The 14197-nt window shown below is 49.5% G+C and overlaps 1 protein-coding gene across 1 annotated transcript in view; it reads right to left on the bottom strand.

Moving 5' to 3' along the window:
• Window positions 1-14197, bottom strand: part of Adcy2 (adenylate cyclase 2 (brain)) — a 319852-nt gene that overhangs the window by 21948 nt on the left and 283707 nt on the right. Inside the window, exons 18-19 of the mRNA XM_013013878.1 lie at window positions 8850-8934; window positions 4584-4742 (exon numbers count right to left, since the gene is read on the bottom strand). Coding sequence (XP_012869332.1) covers window positions 4584-4742; window positions 8850-8934 — 244 coding nt within the window. The remainder of the gene's footprint in view (window positions 1-4583; window positions 4743-8849; window positions 8935-14197) is intronic.

Below are 14197 nucleotides of genomic sequence, written 5' to 3'. Positions count from 1 at the left end.
TCCCATTAAACTTCCCCGCCCGCATTGCTACCTGAGATCACTACAAGTGATCAGAATCTGGCCTGGGATCATTTCCCAGATGACAGTATTGTGCTAAAATACACGACGATAGCTATATTCTTTGTATGGGAATTTTTATGAATCCACCCCTGTGGGTGTGGCAGCGGTGGGGGTGGTAAGAGGAGAGGATAAAATCCACCAAGTGGTTTTAATTATACCTGAAAGAACCACTGGAAGTCCCCACTTCCAGTGGACTTCATGCAAGTCCCCTTTGACTTCAAGTGGAAAGAGACTTGTAGCTCTTCATCACAGATTTGAGTAAAACTGCAACATCTTACACACACTATTTCAAGGTGTGTCCATAATTTTACCACTCTACAGTGACACCTTCCAGTTCAACTGAAATTTCAGAAAGGAAAGGCTCTGGGTGGGCGGGGTCTGCTCTGAGGTTTGGAAAGTCTGCCCTCCCACTGGCCCTGGGTTTCCAGGCCCCTGACCCAGGCACCACCATCAGGCTGTAGTGCAACATGGGAAACACTCAGACCACTGGGAGAGAGTTTGCCAAACAAGATGGTTGACCTTAGGGTGGAGGGATCCTTGCCCTTGTGAGTGGCTGGTGCTTCCTGTGTGACTGGCAGGCCAGGGACCCCACTCTCGTGGACACCGCCTGCGAGCGCTCCTCTGTGGGACACTCAGATGAATCCTTGACAGGACGACATGAGGAACACTACGACTCTAGTGACTGCTGGCCTCTCGGAGGGAGGTTGGTTGCCTTCCCTGGTCTCATAAATGTATCAGGGCCACGGCAGCCCAACTGAAGATCACGACAGCTTCAAGGAAAAGTAGACTCATGTCACACTCTCATTTCCAGTGCCCATCAACCTGCAGCGCCTTCTGTTACATGGACAACAGAATGAAGACTTGCTCACTTGATCGTGTGTCCGCATTGTTGAGCACTGGTTGGGCAGATCTGCCCTTTGTTTCTCTCCTAGTAACACTGTGAACATTGGTATTCACAGCAGACAGCCCATGACGCAGGTGACGGCCGAGGACAGATGCCGGCACTGCTGACGGCAGCCCGCGAGTCCGGGGAACAGGGAAGAGATGGCCACTAGGAGCCTGTTTTAGTTGAAAACGTCAGTTTTCATGTAAACAGACTCTCCATTGAAGAAGAGGCTAGCACACAGTTTCTGTACCATCAATTTACCCACTGCCTTTTGTCATTGGCCGAGTGACCCCTGGGGAACGAAGATGATGTCAAGAATAAGCAGGATAATTTAGTACCACGTGTCAGATGGGCACCTCTCCGAGCCCTCCGTGTGACTACCATCCTCTGAGTCTTATGCTATGGCTTCCCAACTGCAGATAAAGCCACTGAGGCACATGGTTCCCAGGCTCAATGGTGGCCATGTAGGGCTGGCCTGGCCAGGATAGCGCAGAATGGAGAAGCTTCTGGAAGTTTAAAGGGAGCAAAGAAGAGGCTCCTGAACAACCGGGCTCACGCACAGTTGCCAGGCAGCTCCAGGCCCACAGGCTCTCAGCAGAGGTGTGAGCCTCGCAGTGTCCTCTGGGATGAGCCTAGCACAGTGTACTATGGGATGGAGGAAACAGATCCTTCCCGCCAGGTAGAGCAGGAAGTCCCATGCCACAGCAATCCATTCACAGAAGCCAGGAGCAGAGTTTGCCATGGTTTATGCACTCTGATGAGTTTAGTTCAAAGTCTAACTGTATTCCTTTGAGTAGCCGCGTTCTCAATATTCATTCTGACCAACCAAAATGTCAGGAAAGTACACAGCACTGTAGCCGTGTGACTGAAACACAGAGTCTCGCAGCAGTGGCAACCTTGCAGGTCACAGGACCGTGTCTGTTGTTCTAAGCGCCCAGCTCAATTGGTCAGCGGCCATCCAGTGCATCCTAACAACACTCAGAAACTGCTGAGGGTCACGGCTCTAGTGGCTGCTACAGAGCATACAGTGATTTGTTCAGCTTGAATGTGGAGAGGCCCAGGGATGAGCCGTGGTATGTCCCTGCAGGGCTGGGCTGTTCTCGGTCAGGTGTGCACTGGGGACTGTGTGCTCCCAGGGAAGGAGCAGCTATCTCTTGAAAGTCACTGCGAGGAGTGTGGTGAATCGGCACTAATATCCCAAACTGCCTGTGCATTGAGGCAGAGGCTGAACCAGGCCTCCGCCCAGGCCTCTGACTGTCACCTCAGGACTCAGATCAGGTTGAGCCAGCCCGGTCCACACATAGAGCCTTTCCCCTCCCAGCTGCCTGCACAGAGATATCTACAGCAGATACTCTGTCCACATGTCTTAATGGATCCAATTAGCTGCATTAGAAGGAAAAAACCCTCGCTCGGAAAACAGCTCTCTAGTGGCACAGAGTCTCTGCTGTGACACACAGTAGGACCACAGAGGGAAAGAAGGCATCCATGTGGGCTGCCAGCACCAGGGCCTGGGCACTGTCCTGCCCTGTGACCCTCACTTAGGCCAGTGTGGCTCCCTGCTTGTTGCTCTACGAAATGCCCGTCTCCCTGGTACATGGCCCAGTGCCAGTGTCCCGATTCTACTTAGCACAGCCACAATGCCACCTTCTTACCAATGGGGAGACCAAAGCTCAGATCCTGGCGCTGGCTCAAGGTCGCAAAGCAGACAGTGAGGGGACTAAGATGCACACCCACAACAAATAGCTCACTTTTCATCTCTCTCCTTGCTCTACCTTCCCTGATGACTGCCGACGGTGCTGCGGCGTTCCAACACTGCTCAGAAAACACCAAGCAGGAAGGAACAGAGAACACGCTGCTTTTGCTGGCCTGGTGCTGGGAGGTTCTTGGTGGTTCTGGGTCCCATCAGGTCTATGACACAGAGCCTCCGTGGTGGCCTCTTCCTGCCGTCCCCTTGTCCTCCAGGTCTTCAGTGTCTCATGGAAAGGATCTCCATGGAGTCCAGAAACTTCTTCCCTGTCCCTCTCACTCTCTGGCCTCCATCTCCCACCTAGCTTCTAGCACTGTTTCAGATTCAGAAATCCCTCCCTTCCTCATGGTTGACATCCCCCCTCCCAACCTTCACTATGCCAGCATCCGTGGAGATAACAGACTCTGGTCCCCAGGAGGAGCAAGGAGCGTGGCCTCTGTGCAGATCATCTCCATGACCAGGGCCGAGCTAGCTTAGCTTCAGGATGGAGGCAACAGCAGGAACTTGCTGAACTTAAACCTGAATCAAAAGCTGGAGTATAGACAGACTCATGGAAATAGATCATTCCATAACTGGAAAATGGATTTCATTAGCTGTGATCAGTAGGGAAACAAGTTGCTCAGATGCCTTGTGAGCATAGAAAACACCAGAAGAAATAGAGTCAAAGAGTCATCTCATCCTGCACCTTCTGAGGAGGAAGAGGGCAGCAATTTCCAGAATGCCACCTACCATGGGCTCTTATCTTTCAGATCAACATTAAATACTCATCAGAGAAAGGTGCAGAGCCTTTGAGCTGAGTCTCACCTGAGATGAGATGATGGCTAAGGAGTTAATTTGTCAGTGGGGTTCTCTCTGCTGCCTTCCTGTCTGTCTCTGCAAACCTCTGAAACCTCACAGATCTGACCTTTATGACACAGTAGCCCTCAGGTGCCATTTTCAGACTAAATTATACTATAGATCTGGCTGCTCTATCTTGCAATTCAAAAATATTAAAGAAATTGCTTGACATTTCATTCCATAATTGAGTTCAGTAGTTCAGTGACATCCCAGGAAAACATCTATTCCATTTCTACCCATTCAGATGGACGAATCCAACTCTTCGTCTGGTGTCATGTGGATCTGGCATGTTGTCTCATTATTTTTGAAATTCTAACATCTTTTTATTTATTTATTGTCGGTCATGGGACTTGAACTCAGTGGGCCTGGGAGCTGTCCCTGAACTTTTCTGCTCAAGGTTAGCACTCTACCACTTTGAGCCACAGCTCCACTTCGGTTTTCTGGTGATTAATTGGAGATAAGAGTCTCATGGCCTTTCCTGCCGGGGCTGGCTGTGAACCGAGATCCTCAGTTCTCAGCCTCCTGTGTAGCTAGGATTCCAAGCTTGAGCCACCAGCACCCAGCTTTGAAATTCTAACATGTTTCAGAGGTTCCCAGGGAAGCACAGCAAAGGAGACCTGGGCATATAGACTGTGCGGCTTATCCTGGCCTTGGAATTTGGGTTCCATTGTATGCGGGAGGACAGTGTTCTCCTAAATTAGGGAGAAGGAAGTGGCCACTGGTGGGGAGGGTATTTGGGACTGCAGGGTCTCATAAAATTCTCCAGAACTTTATACGATTGGGAAAAAAAAAAACAAAAAGAAAACACAAACAATTTCCAGAAAAGAATCAGGTCCTTGCTGAGACTTTAAAAGGTGATTGCCATTCAGTACTTCCAACTGGCCACCCATCAACAGCCACTCAGGCTGACCAAGGCCACCAGTCACAACGAGTATGCAAAGTACCACATCAGAATCTCTTCCAATTCAAAGCTCTGCTTCCCCCGCGCCCCCCTCTCCCCCCATCCCCAGAGCATGGCCACCAGGGCCAGCCCCAGCCCTCCACCCCTCTGACCTCGTTTTTCAGGCTCCTGGCCAGGAAATGCTCCGCCACGTGGGCGGGAAGCACGTTCTCCAGCAGCACGCGATTCAGGTTCTCCATCGTCTCTATCTCCTCCCGCTCTTTTTTGAACTTGTTCTTCCACAAGAAGTCTAACCTACAGTAATATTCATTCTGTTACAAGAGGACACAGAGGTAAAGAAACAATAGGCATCTTGTCCTGCCAGAGAGTGGAGGTTTCAAAGAGAAAATCAAAAGAACAACACAAAACCACACCCAGAATCCTCCCACAGAAGGACACCCTCCCCACAGACCCCTCTGCCAACTAAGCAAAGCAAGGAACCATCCTGAACAACAGTTGTGGCGCAGGGCTTACAAGTCTAGGTGACAGCAGAGCTTCCTGAATGGCTGTGTTAATAAATCATGGCTTGGATTATCCTTGGAAAGGGGCACGGTGGAGTACAAAGGGTGAATCAAAGGAAATGAGAGCGAGCACAAAGCCGTTCAAAGACCCGTCATAGCCTTCCTTGTGGCAGACTGACTTTACTGTTTGTAAATGACTTTCTGTTGTCCCAAATTACACGATTAAGTCTTCATGGTAAAATATGATAGTTTCTGTACATAGCTATGCCATTATGTGAAGATGAAGCATGTGCTGACATCATTTAATTTAAGGGAGTTCCTGTCAGTGAAAATATTTGTGTTCATACTTTAGAGTATATTTAAGTAAAATGGTTTTTAAAAGGCAGATGTTACTTATACGGTGGAAATGGAGACACTCATGTACTGACAAGGGTCTTTCTGGTGTTGGGTTGTCATGGGTCTCTGTCTCCTCTGATGTAGGTGATGGAACATGATCTATCTTGACTGAGTCCACACAGAAGGAGAGAATGTAAGGACAAATAAATGCAAAAGGGGTTGCATGCAAGGGTTGTCTATTAGGTGAATAATAATGATGGTATGAGTATAACAGCACACACATCCACAATACACAATAGCCTCTCATGTAGAATTTTAAATAATTCACATTCCCCAAACTGAAAAAAATAAAGATCGTTTATCAGTTATGTTTGATTCTAACTACACATGATTAAAAAAAAACAAAACAAAACTTCCCCTCCTTCTCTGCTCTGGCATTTATTTTTGCCTCATGTAGACAAGCATTTTTTCCCTTCTAAATACACTGCTCAAAAGACATTTTAGATGTTTGTTCATATTTACATGAAAGCCAAATTTCCCACCACACCGTACTAATACATAGTGTCGTGTTCACTGGGAATAATGATGTGTGTGTGGACTGTGGGGGCCAGCCCGGGATGGGTCTGAAGTGGCAGATGCACTGAGCCGTGGCACCCAGGTGACGATGTGCACACCCAGCCCTTGGTGGGAGCTGCAGGACTGCAGCCGCCTCCTAGAGGGAAGTTTGGATAGTGAGCCCACTGCCATGCCGAGAAGTTACGCAGGCTTCCAGAGACGCCGTTTGTCAGTCTATGCCCAGAAGGAAATCAGTAGCTTGGAGCCAGTTGTATTGCCTGAAAATGGCATTTTCCTCCTTCATCTGTCTGGGTGCCTTGCTGTTCCCTCCCCAACCCCCTTTTCTGGTTCTGTGCTTGGTCTGGCTATGAATACCTCCCAAGCCACATGGGGCTTTGCACCTCCACAAGCAGTTTCCAGGAAGTGGTGCTGTGGCTCCAGTGGTAGAGAGCTAGCCTTGAGTTGAAGAACTGAGGGACAGCGCCCAGGCCCAGAGTTCAAGCCCCATAACTGACCAAAAAAAAAAAAAAAAAAGAGGATCGATCTGGGCTGAGCTGCAGGGCAGCATGCAATTCTGCCTATCCTTGAAGACTGAGCTCCTCCTCCACAGAATGACCTTGGCCTGACCTTGGGGTCAGGCAGCTGCCCCCAGTTCATGCTGTTAATTCACGCCACCTGGAGTACAGACAGATGCTCGCTGGGTGTGCAGCCAGGATGAAATGTGTGCCTCTCCCTTTTCAAAAGAGGGTCTGGGCGGGCTCACATTTCAGTTATGCACTCGATTTTAGTACAGCAATAGCACTGTAGATTTTGAATAAGAGATGTGTTACATTTTCATTAAGGTTACTTAGAGTTCCCATACTTGGTACGGAGAATGCTAATTTGTTCAGAAAGAATACATATGCATAATGTGTATGAAATGGCCATAGGGCAGAGAGGCCATTAGAACCAATCACAATGAAGCTAAGTTGTGAACCATCTATCCAGTCGCTTACTAACCAATCAGAAATGCAGTGACTACCAGGACCCAGTGCCTGTGGCACTGGGAGATGCTCTATTCAAATATGGGGCAGTTGTCTGCAGCATGCTAGCGAAGTTCAGATAGGGGTGCAGAAGCTCCAGATTCCACACACCAAAGCTCTCAGCCCAGAAGACTTTAAGGACTTATTCACTTTATGGTTTGGGGGCTTAAGGTCATTTTCAGTGGTGCCCGCCACAGGCTAGGTGATTCATAGCCGATGTTGCAGAATGACCATGAAAAATGACTCCTCCGCCAGGGGTAATGAGTTTTCCAGGCCTCCCTAAGTACACATTACTTATTGTCACATTAATGATAAAAGTAGAACAACTCCTAGTAAGACTGGCATCACCCAGTTGTATTAAATTAATGAATACTTAATGGTGATATCAAATACTTTTTGGTTATTTATCTTGAATCAATCAGGGAGTAAATGGGTCAATTGTCAGTCACTGGCATTAAACACCATTAAGTAGTGGCACCAAATTGGATCATTTAGGTGACTAATAGAAACTCAGAACATTGTAACTTGAGTTTAGGTTCTCATAGCAACAAACAGGAGGCTACAGGAGAATCAGGGAAGCAATGAGAGAAAAGGCATGATGTATGTTGTCAAAAGTGCAAGCCCAACAATGCAGAATGAATGGAGAGACACTACCAGTGAGGAGATGGAAGAAGAGGAAGTAATCTTACAAAGCGCTGCAGAGGACAGGGCAGCTCAGCCCAGGAAGCCTGGGGTGGGTTGCAGGATTAAGTCCTCAGGAAGGACACAGATCTCCTGCCTGGGCAAACCGGAGAGCTCAGGTCCAGATGTGGGAGTGACAGCTGCAGTGGCAGATTACCTGTCTGAAATGCTGCTCAGAGCTCGGTAGCAGGGAGAACTGGAAGTCAGACCCAAGTTCACACCTCTGTACCATGCCTCTCAGATATCTGCTGCATATTTATGTAACTGAACATAATGTGCATATAATCTTCATCAGTTCCTAACATACTGCCGACATGATAGGACTGGTTGAAGCAGGCCTGACTGACTATGGATGAGTCTGGGACTTTGTGGGTAATCCATTTCATGCAGAGGCAGAAGAAAAGTAATCATCTTGAAAAATCTTACATCCACAGCCTCTCCTGGGAGGTCAGGAGAAAGTGGTGGCTTAAGGACAGAGTTTCAGTCATGTCACAAATAGAGATTTATTTTTTTAAAGAGGGTCCTAGCATTGGGAGAAGTATCAAGCTAATTCCAGCAAAACAACTCTGCCCCCCCCCACTATGAAAATGCAAATGACAGCTGGGCGCTGGTGGCTCATGCTTGTAATTCTAGCTACTCAGGAGGCTGAGATCTGAGGATCACAATTCAAAGCTAGCCCGGGCAGGAAAGTCCGTGAGACTCTTACCTCCAATAAACCACTCTCTGGCCTTCATGGCTGTTTCCTAATGGGGTTAAGTGTATTTGCTGGCTGTTGGTCTTTGAGGCATGAGTCCACCATACAGATGATGGCCTTTTAATAAAGACTCCAGAGTTGACCTCTCAAAATGTGGCTTCTCTGTTTTCTCTGTATCTTGCTATTGAATTCACTTTATAACACCATCTCTTGCATGCACAACATTTTGCCCTTGTGCATTTTTTCTTTATTGTTTCTGACCCACACATATGCTATGTATTTTTTGGGGCAGTGTCAGTATTGGGTCTTGAACTCAGGACCTCTCAGTTGGCTTTCTTGTTCAAGGCTAGTGCTCTACTACTTGAGCTACAGGTCTACCTCTGTCTTTTCTGGAGGAATTAATTGAAGATAGGTACCTCATAGACTTGCCTGCCTAGGCTGGCTTTGGGACCTGATACTCAGATCTCAGCCTCCTGAAAGGCTGGGGTTATAGGCATGAGCCACCAATGCCTGGCTATATGATGATGATTCTGGTTCTTAATCATTTGTTGGCACAAAAGCAACTACAATGCACACCAATGAAGTATTATTAATAAGCTCCTGAGGGAACATAAAGAAAAGATTTCTTACCTGTCTGCCCAGCACAAGCAGTGTGATGAAGAATATAGAGAGGGACACGGAGCCCATGGTCTTTAGGTCTTTCCAAATGCCTGGCCTATTAAAAACAAAAACAAAACCAACAGACAAAACAACATGCACACAGGACTTAGAATTCCAGCATCAACAAACTTGAGAACCCCCAGAGCATGCTCAAATTCCACCCTACAAAGCACACATTTCAACATATCCCAAACCTAAATTGAACCAGAATAAGCCAAAAACTTCACCTTCTGCAAGCACAGTCAAAAGGCAGTACTTCCAAACTCATAGGGGCTTTTACTTTACATCAAGCTCCAATAAAGATAAAAGTCAGAACTAGCAGAGCATTAAAACCATGCTCTTTATACCTTGGGGGTCAATGGGGAGAACCGGACATCTCGTTTCTTCCACCTTTTCATTGCCATTTGAGACAGTAAGCTTGAAATGATTAATCATGTGAGGCATAAAAACGAAGGAGGGAACTTTGTTTCTACAAGCCCCTCTGACCTGTGGCTGATGCAGTTTCCCGCACTTGGTAGAGAGTACTCAATTGTCCTCATTTTCCTATGATTTCATGCACAGAGGAGGGCGCCTGTCCATGGCTGCTCCTCCTCAGGTCCAGGTCATTTCTTCCTTCTCACTTTCTTGCTGTGCTGGCCAGAGCCTCCCTGTCCCAGAACCACAGGGCCTGCAATGCTACATGGCACTAGGCGACAGCTACCACCATCCCCAGGGGAGTCCTGCGCAGCCTAATGAAGGGTCATTTCTCACATGGAGATGTGGGGAAGACTGGAAAAGTCAAGGTTCACTCGCTTCCACCCCTGTCCCAGCAGCAGCCCAGGAGGAGTGCCGAGCGTTCACTTTCCTCTGGTTTATCCTTGCCTTTTGACTTTCTAGTTCCCCCCAGAGCTTCGGCGGTGGCTAAGAGGAAAGCAGCCATGGAGGGCTTTAAAGTCAATCACTTGGGTTTGAAATCTGAGTGATGGGACCTTGGATAAAGTTCTGCAAACCTTATCCACCCAAAAGGGTACCAGCGCCCACTTGTTCTGGACATTTTATCATGTATCTGTCCACACAGCAGAGTCTGACACCAAAGTCCTTCATGAGTGGTACTCATGATTTTAGGGTTAATGGCTGAATGATAAAGGTAAAGAAACTCGAAAGCTAGAGAAGAAGATAAGGAGGTCCATAATGACTAAGTTCACTTAGTCATTGTACATGAGCTTCATGTACAAAAGAAGAGTGGATTCCTGGAGGCGTTAGGAGACCCAACCACTCCCCCTGCCCCCCCCCCCCAGTGAGCCCTGCTGGCTTACAAGCTGGGGATGTGGACCCCATGAAGGTTTTATGTGCATTGGCTTCCTGCTTCACTTAGGACTGATTTTCATGAAGTGGGGTTGCTCCTCTCAGTCCAGGGCAGCTGTGTCTAACAGCACAGCTGGAGTGACCCTCACCGACAAACAACGCTGCCCTCAACTTCATTTTAAACTCAATCTTTTCTTCTGCACGGACACCAGTTCAATGGTTAGTTAAGCAGCACAACACAGCCCCCTGTCTGGGAGGCTGGTCTAGGCTGCTCACCAGCCTAGAAGCCAGGGCATGCCCTCCGTCCAACCGACCCTGTGCGAACCCAACTAGGAGCAAAATGCAGATGCCCAGCTCAGGAGTCGGTGGGAGCTTCATCATCGCCATGAGTCGGACCTCTGCTCCCTTTCGCACCCCCAGGGAAGGGACCTAGAAACCCAAACACACAGAGGCAGCCACTTGGAGACAGGATCCTTTTATGCGACTCAGGAGCTGGCTGGGTTTCCAGTAGCAGATGACAAGTGCACAGGGAAGCCAGTGGAGAAATCTTTTCTGGGGACTCTTCACAGGGACACGTCTGGAGTGTGGTTTGGTCTGGGGTGGAGGCACATCCATTCCATCTATCTCCCCAGCCTTGTACCTGACTTACCATGGCGGTGAGTGGTGGCTAGCCAGGGAGGAAGCTCTCCACGCTGGTCAGGGGAGAGGATCACCAAGTCTGGACTTTTACCCCTCCTTCCTGCTTCCCTTGCTGGTATGTCGACGAGCGAAGGCGGGCAGGAGGAGGAGGTGGCCAGAGGGCCAGAGTCTTCCACAGATAGGATATAATCTCAGATAGCTTCTGGGTAGCGTCCAAGCCACAGTATTGATCACTGTATTAGTTGTTTCCCATTGTGCAGCAACACAGTAGCAACACCACAGGGTGGCTTCAAGCAGCAGGGATTTATTGTTGATAGGTTCTGAGTTCGGGAGTCTAAGTCAGGATGCCTTCTGCACCACCCCCCTGAAACCTACAGGAAATCAGTTCTTGCTGCAGCCTAGGCTCTGGCAGCTGGCTGGCTGTCCTTGGTGCTCCCTGTGGGTAATCTTCCCTGCTCCCCGGCTTGCCTCAATGTCACTCCTGTCTCGGTCTTCATCACCTGGAGATTTCCCGCGTGTCTGTCACTTCATGTGACATCTTCTTATGAAGACACCAGCCGTATTAGACTAGAGGGCTTTGTAATTTTGCAAACCTCACCTTAATTAATTGCATCTGCAACAACCTTATTTCCAGAAAAGGTCATGTGAGGAAGGATTAAAATTTCAGCATACCTTTTTTGGGGGGGACATAAGTCAACTCAGCAGTCAGGCTTTACATAAAGAAGACCTCACCGGTGCTACCCATTCGGTGACATCCCCTGTGAGCTGTGCTCTGAGCATGGCACTGTCACTGACTGACAGGAGGGGACGTCGGTAGTACAAATGAGTTTTCCAACAGCATCACAATGTAGTCACAACTATCTATCCACAAGTTAGACTCCAGGGATGTCGGCCCACAAACATGCCTGTAGCTATCCAGGCACCGATTTGCAAGCGGCTGCTCTCTGCCTGAGGCTGCTAATGAGCAATCCTTCTGACCCTCAGGTTTCAGGAGTCCAGAGAGCAACATATCTGATCAAGCAGAGTGAAAAAGACATGGAGGAATTACTTGGTGAACGTGTGGCTATTCAAAATGCAAAAAGCTTGGGTAAGATAAACAGGACACTCATTAGTCCCAAGGGAGAAAGCAATCCAGGCACACAGACACACATATATTCTTCCTTAAAAAATAACCCTCCACCAAAAAAAACCTGGACATTTTCTTAGGTGAAATGGACTATTTCTTAAATAAGAGACGTACACAAAGAAACCTACTTTCTGTTGTGCTGTGACTAGTTGACTGACTGAAATAGAAATATATATTCTCAGGTCACTGATGGGGATAAGCATTCATCTGACCCTGGGTCTGGATTTCTGTCCATGACTCATAAAGAAGAGGACAGGGGCCTGGGATGACGGCTCTGGGGTAGAGGGCTGCCCCTCCCTGTGATGCTCAAGCCCTCCCTTCAAACCCACTACTGTAAAACAACAACAACAAAAACACCCCAAACCAGGGTCTCTGGCTGACTTATTCGCTGGCTTTCTTAGCCATCTCTTGGCTACACTAGTAAGTAAGGAAGTGCCTGACTTTGCCCACAAGAGACCCCTGAATCCACAGGAAGCCGTGATGTGAACCATGTGCAGAGTGGAGGCTCTAGTGGATGTCCTGAGAATGAGTCCTCTCCCCATGGTCTACTCAGCACGAGCTGTGAAGTTAATTATAGGTTCCCATGATGCAGACCAGAACAGAGCAAAACAAAGCACTCCAGAAAACAAATGTTGAGTACAAAATGAGCGAAGCAAAATAAAGACAGCTCTGAGTGCTGTAGTGCATCTTCCTCTCGGCCTGGGCGGTGAGGGAGGGCAGGGAAGTGCTACTAAGCCTTCTGAGGTGCTTATGGTTTCCCTTCCTCCTTCCCCTCCCCTCTCTTCCCTTCCCCTTCCCTTCCTTTCCCTCCCCCCTTCACTCTTCCTTCCCCTTCCCTCCCCTCCTCTCTTTCTTTGCTAGTTCTGGGGCTTGAGCTGAGGGACTGGGTGCTGTTCTTTCCCTTAAGGCTAGTGCTCTATCACTTTGAGCCCTGTACCACTGCAGACTTTCTAGTCGTTAATTGGAGATAAGAGTCCCATGGATTTTCTTGCCCAGGATAAGTCTGAATCATCATCTTCAGATCTCAGCTTCCTGAGTAGCTAGGATTACAAGCGTGAGCCACCAGTGATCGCCACAATGTTCTTTATGTCTGTGTGTCTCTTCTTCTAACTCTACTTCTTGACTTGTCACCTAAGCCGCAGCCTTGTTGAGGCTCACTAGAGCCTGATGGGTGACAAGGCATGAGCGGTACTGTGTAGCCAGGTCCCATAGGCCATATGAAGTGTGATCAATAACAGCTCATTATAAAAATAAGGTTAAACTGTCACGTTGGCTAGGGATGGCTAAACTTCCCTGCAGGGTTTCTAGACACTCTTTCTCCCCTTATTGGACACAATTCATGACAATTCTGTGCACATTTCCAGACAAGCTGGCTCACTGCCATCCAGGGACAGAATCGTGCTTTTGTAATGTGGTACTTGCAAAGGCAAGCAGATATTCTAGTGATGCACAATAAGAGAACAGCTCATACTCCTGCTGAGGAAAGAGCCCCGAGGAGGTCCGAAGGAACGCTGTGCGGGGCTGTGTGGCTGTGTGGGGCTGTGCGGGGCTGTGCGGGGCTGTGGGGCTGTGCGGGGCTGTGTGGGGCTGTGCGGGGCTGTGTGGGGCTCTGCGGGCTGTGCTGGCCTGTGCCAGGCTGTGTGGCTGTGTGGGGCTGTGCGGGGCTGTGTGGCTGTGTGGGGCTGTGTGGGGCTGTGCGGGCTATGTGGGCCTGTGCGGGGCTGTGTGGGGCTGTGCGGGGGCTGTGCGGGCTGTGCTGGCCTGTGCGGGCTGTGTGGGGCTGTGCGGGCTGTGCGGGGCTGTTCGGGCCTGTGCGGGCTGTGTGGGGCTGTTTGGGCTGTGAGGGGCTGTGTAGGGCTGTGTGGGCTATGCGGGCCTGTGCGGGGCTGTGGGGCTGTGTGGGGCTGTTTGGGCTGTGTGGGCTGTGAGCTGTGTGGGGCTGTGTGGGCTATGCGGGCTGTGCGGGGCTGTGGGGCTGTGCGGGCCTGTGCGGGGCTGTGGGGCTGTGTGGGGCTGTTTGGGCTGTGTGGGCTGTGAGGGGCTGTGTGGGGCTGTGTGGGCTATGCGGGCTGTGCGGGGCTGTGGGGCTGTGTGGGGCTGTTTGGGCTGTGTGGGCTGTGAGGGGCTGTGTGGGACTGTGTGGGCTATGCGGGCCTGTGGGGCTGTGCGGGCTGTGTGGGGCTATGTGGGGCTGTGCGGGGCTGTTCGGGCCTGTGCGGGCTGTGTGGGGCTGTTTGGGCTGTGTGGGGCTGTGTGGGACTGTGTGGGC

This window comes from Dipodomys ordii, unplaced genomic scaffold (genome assembly GCF_000151885.1).
Source record: "Dipodomys ordii isolate 6190 unplaced genomic scaffold, Dord_2.0 Scaffold21, whole genome shotgun sequence".
Lineage (NCBI taxonomy): Eukaryota > Metazoa > Chordata > Mammalia > Rodentia > Heteromyidae > Dipodomys > Dipodomys ordii.
Note: the sequence above shows the minus strand (reverse complement) of the source record. Positions and strands in the feature narration are given on the sequence as shown.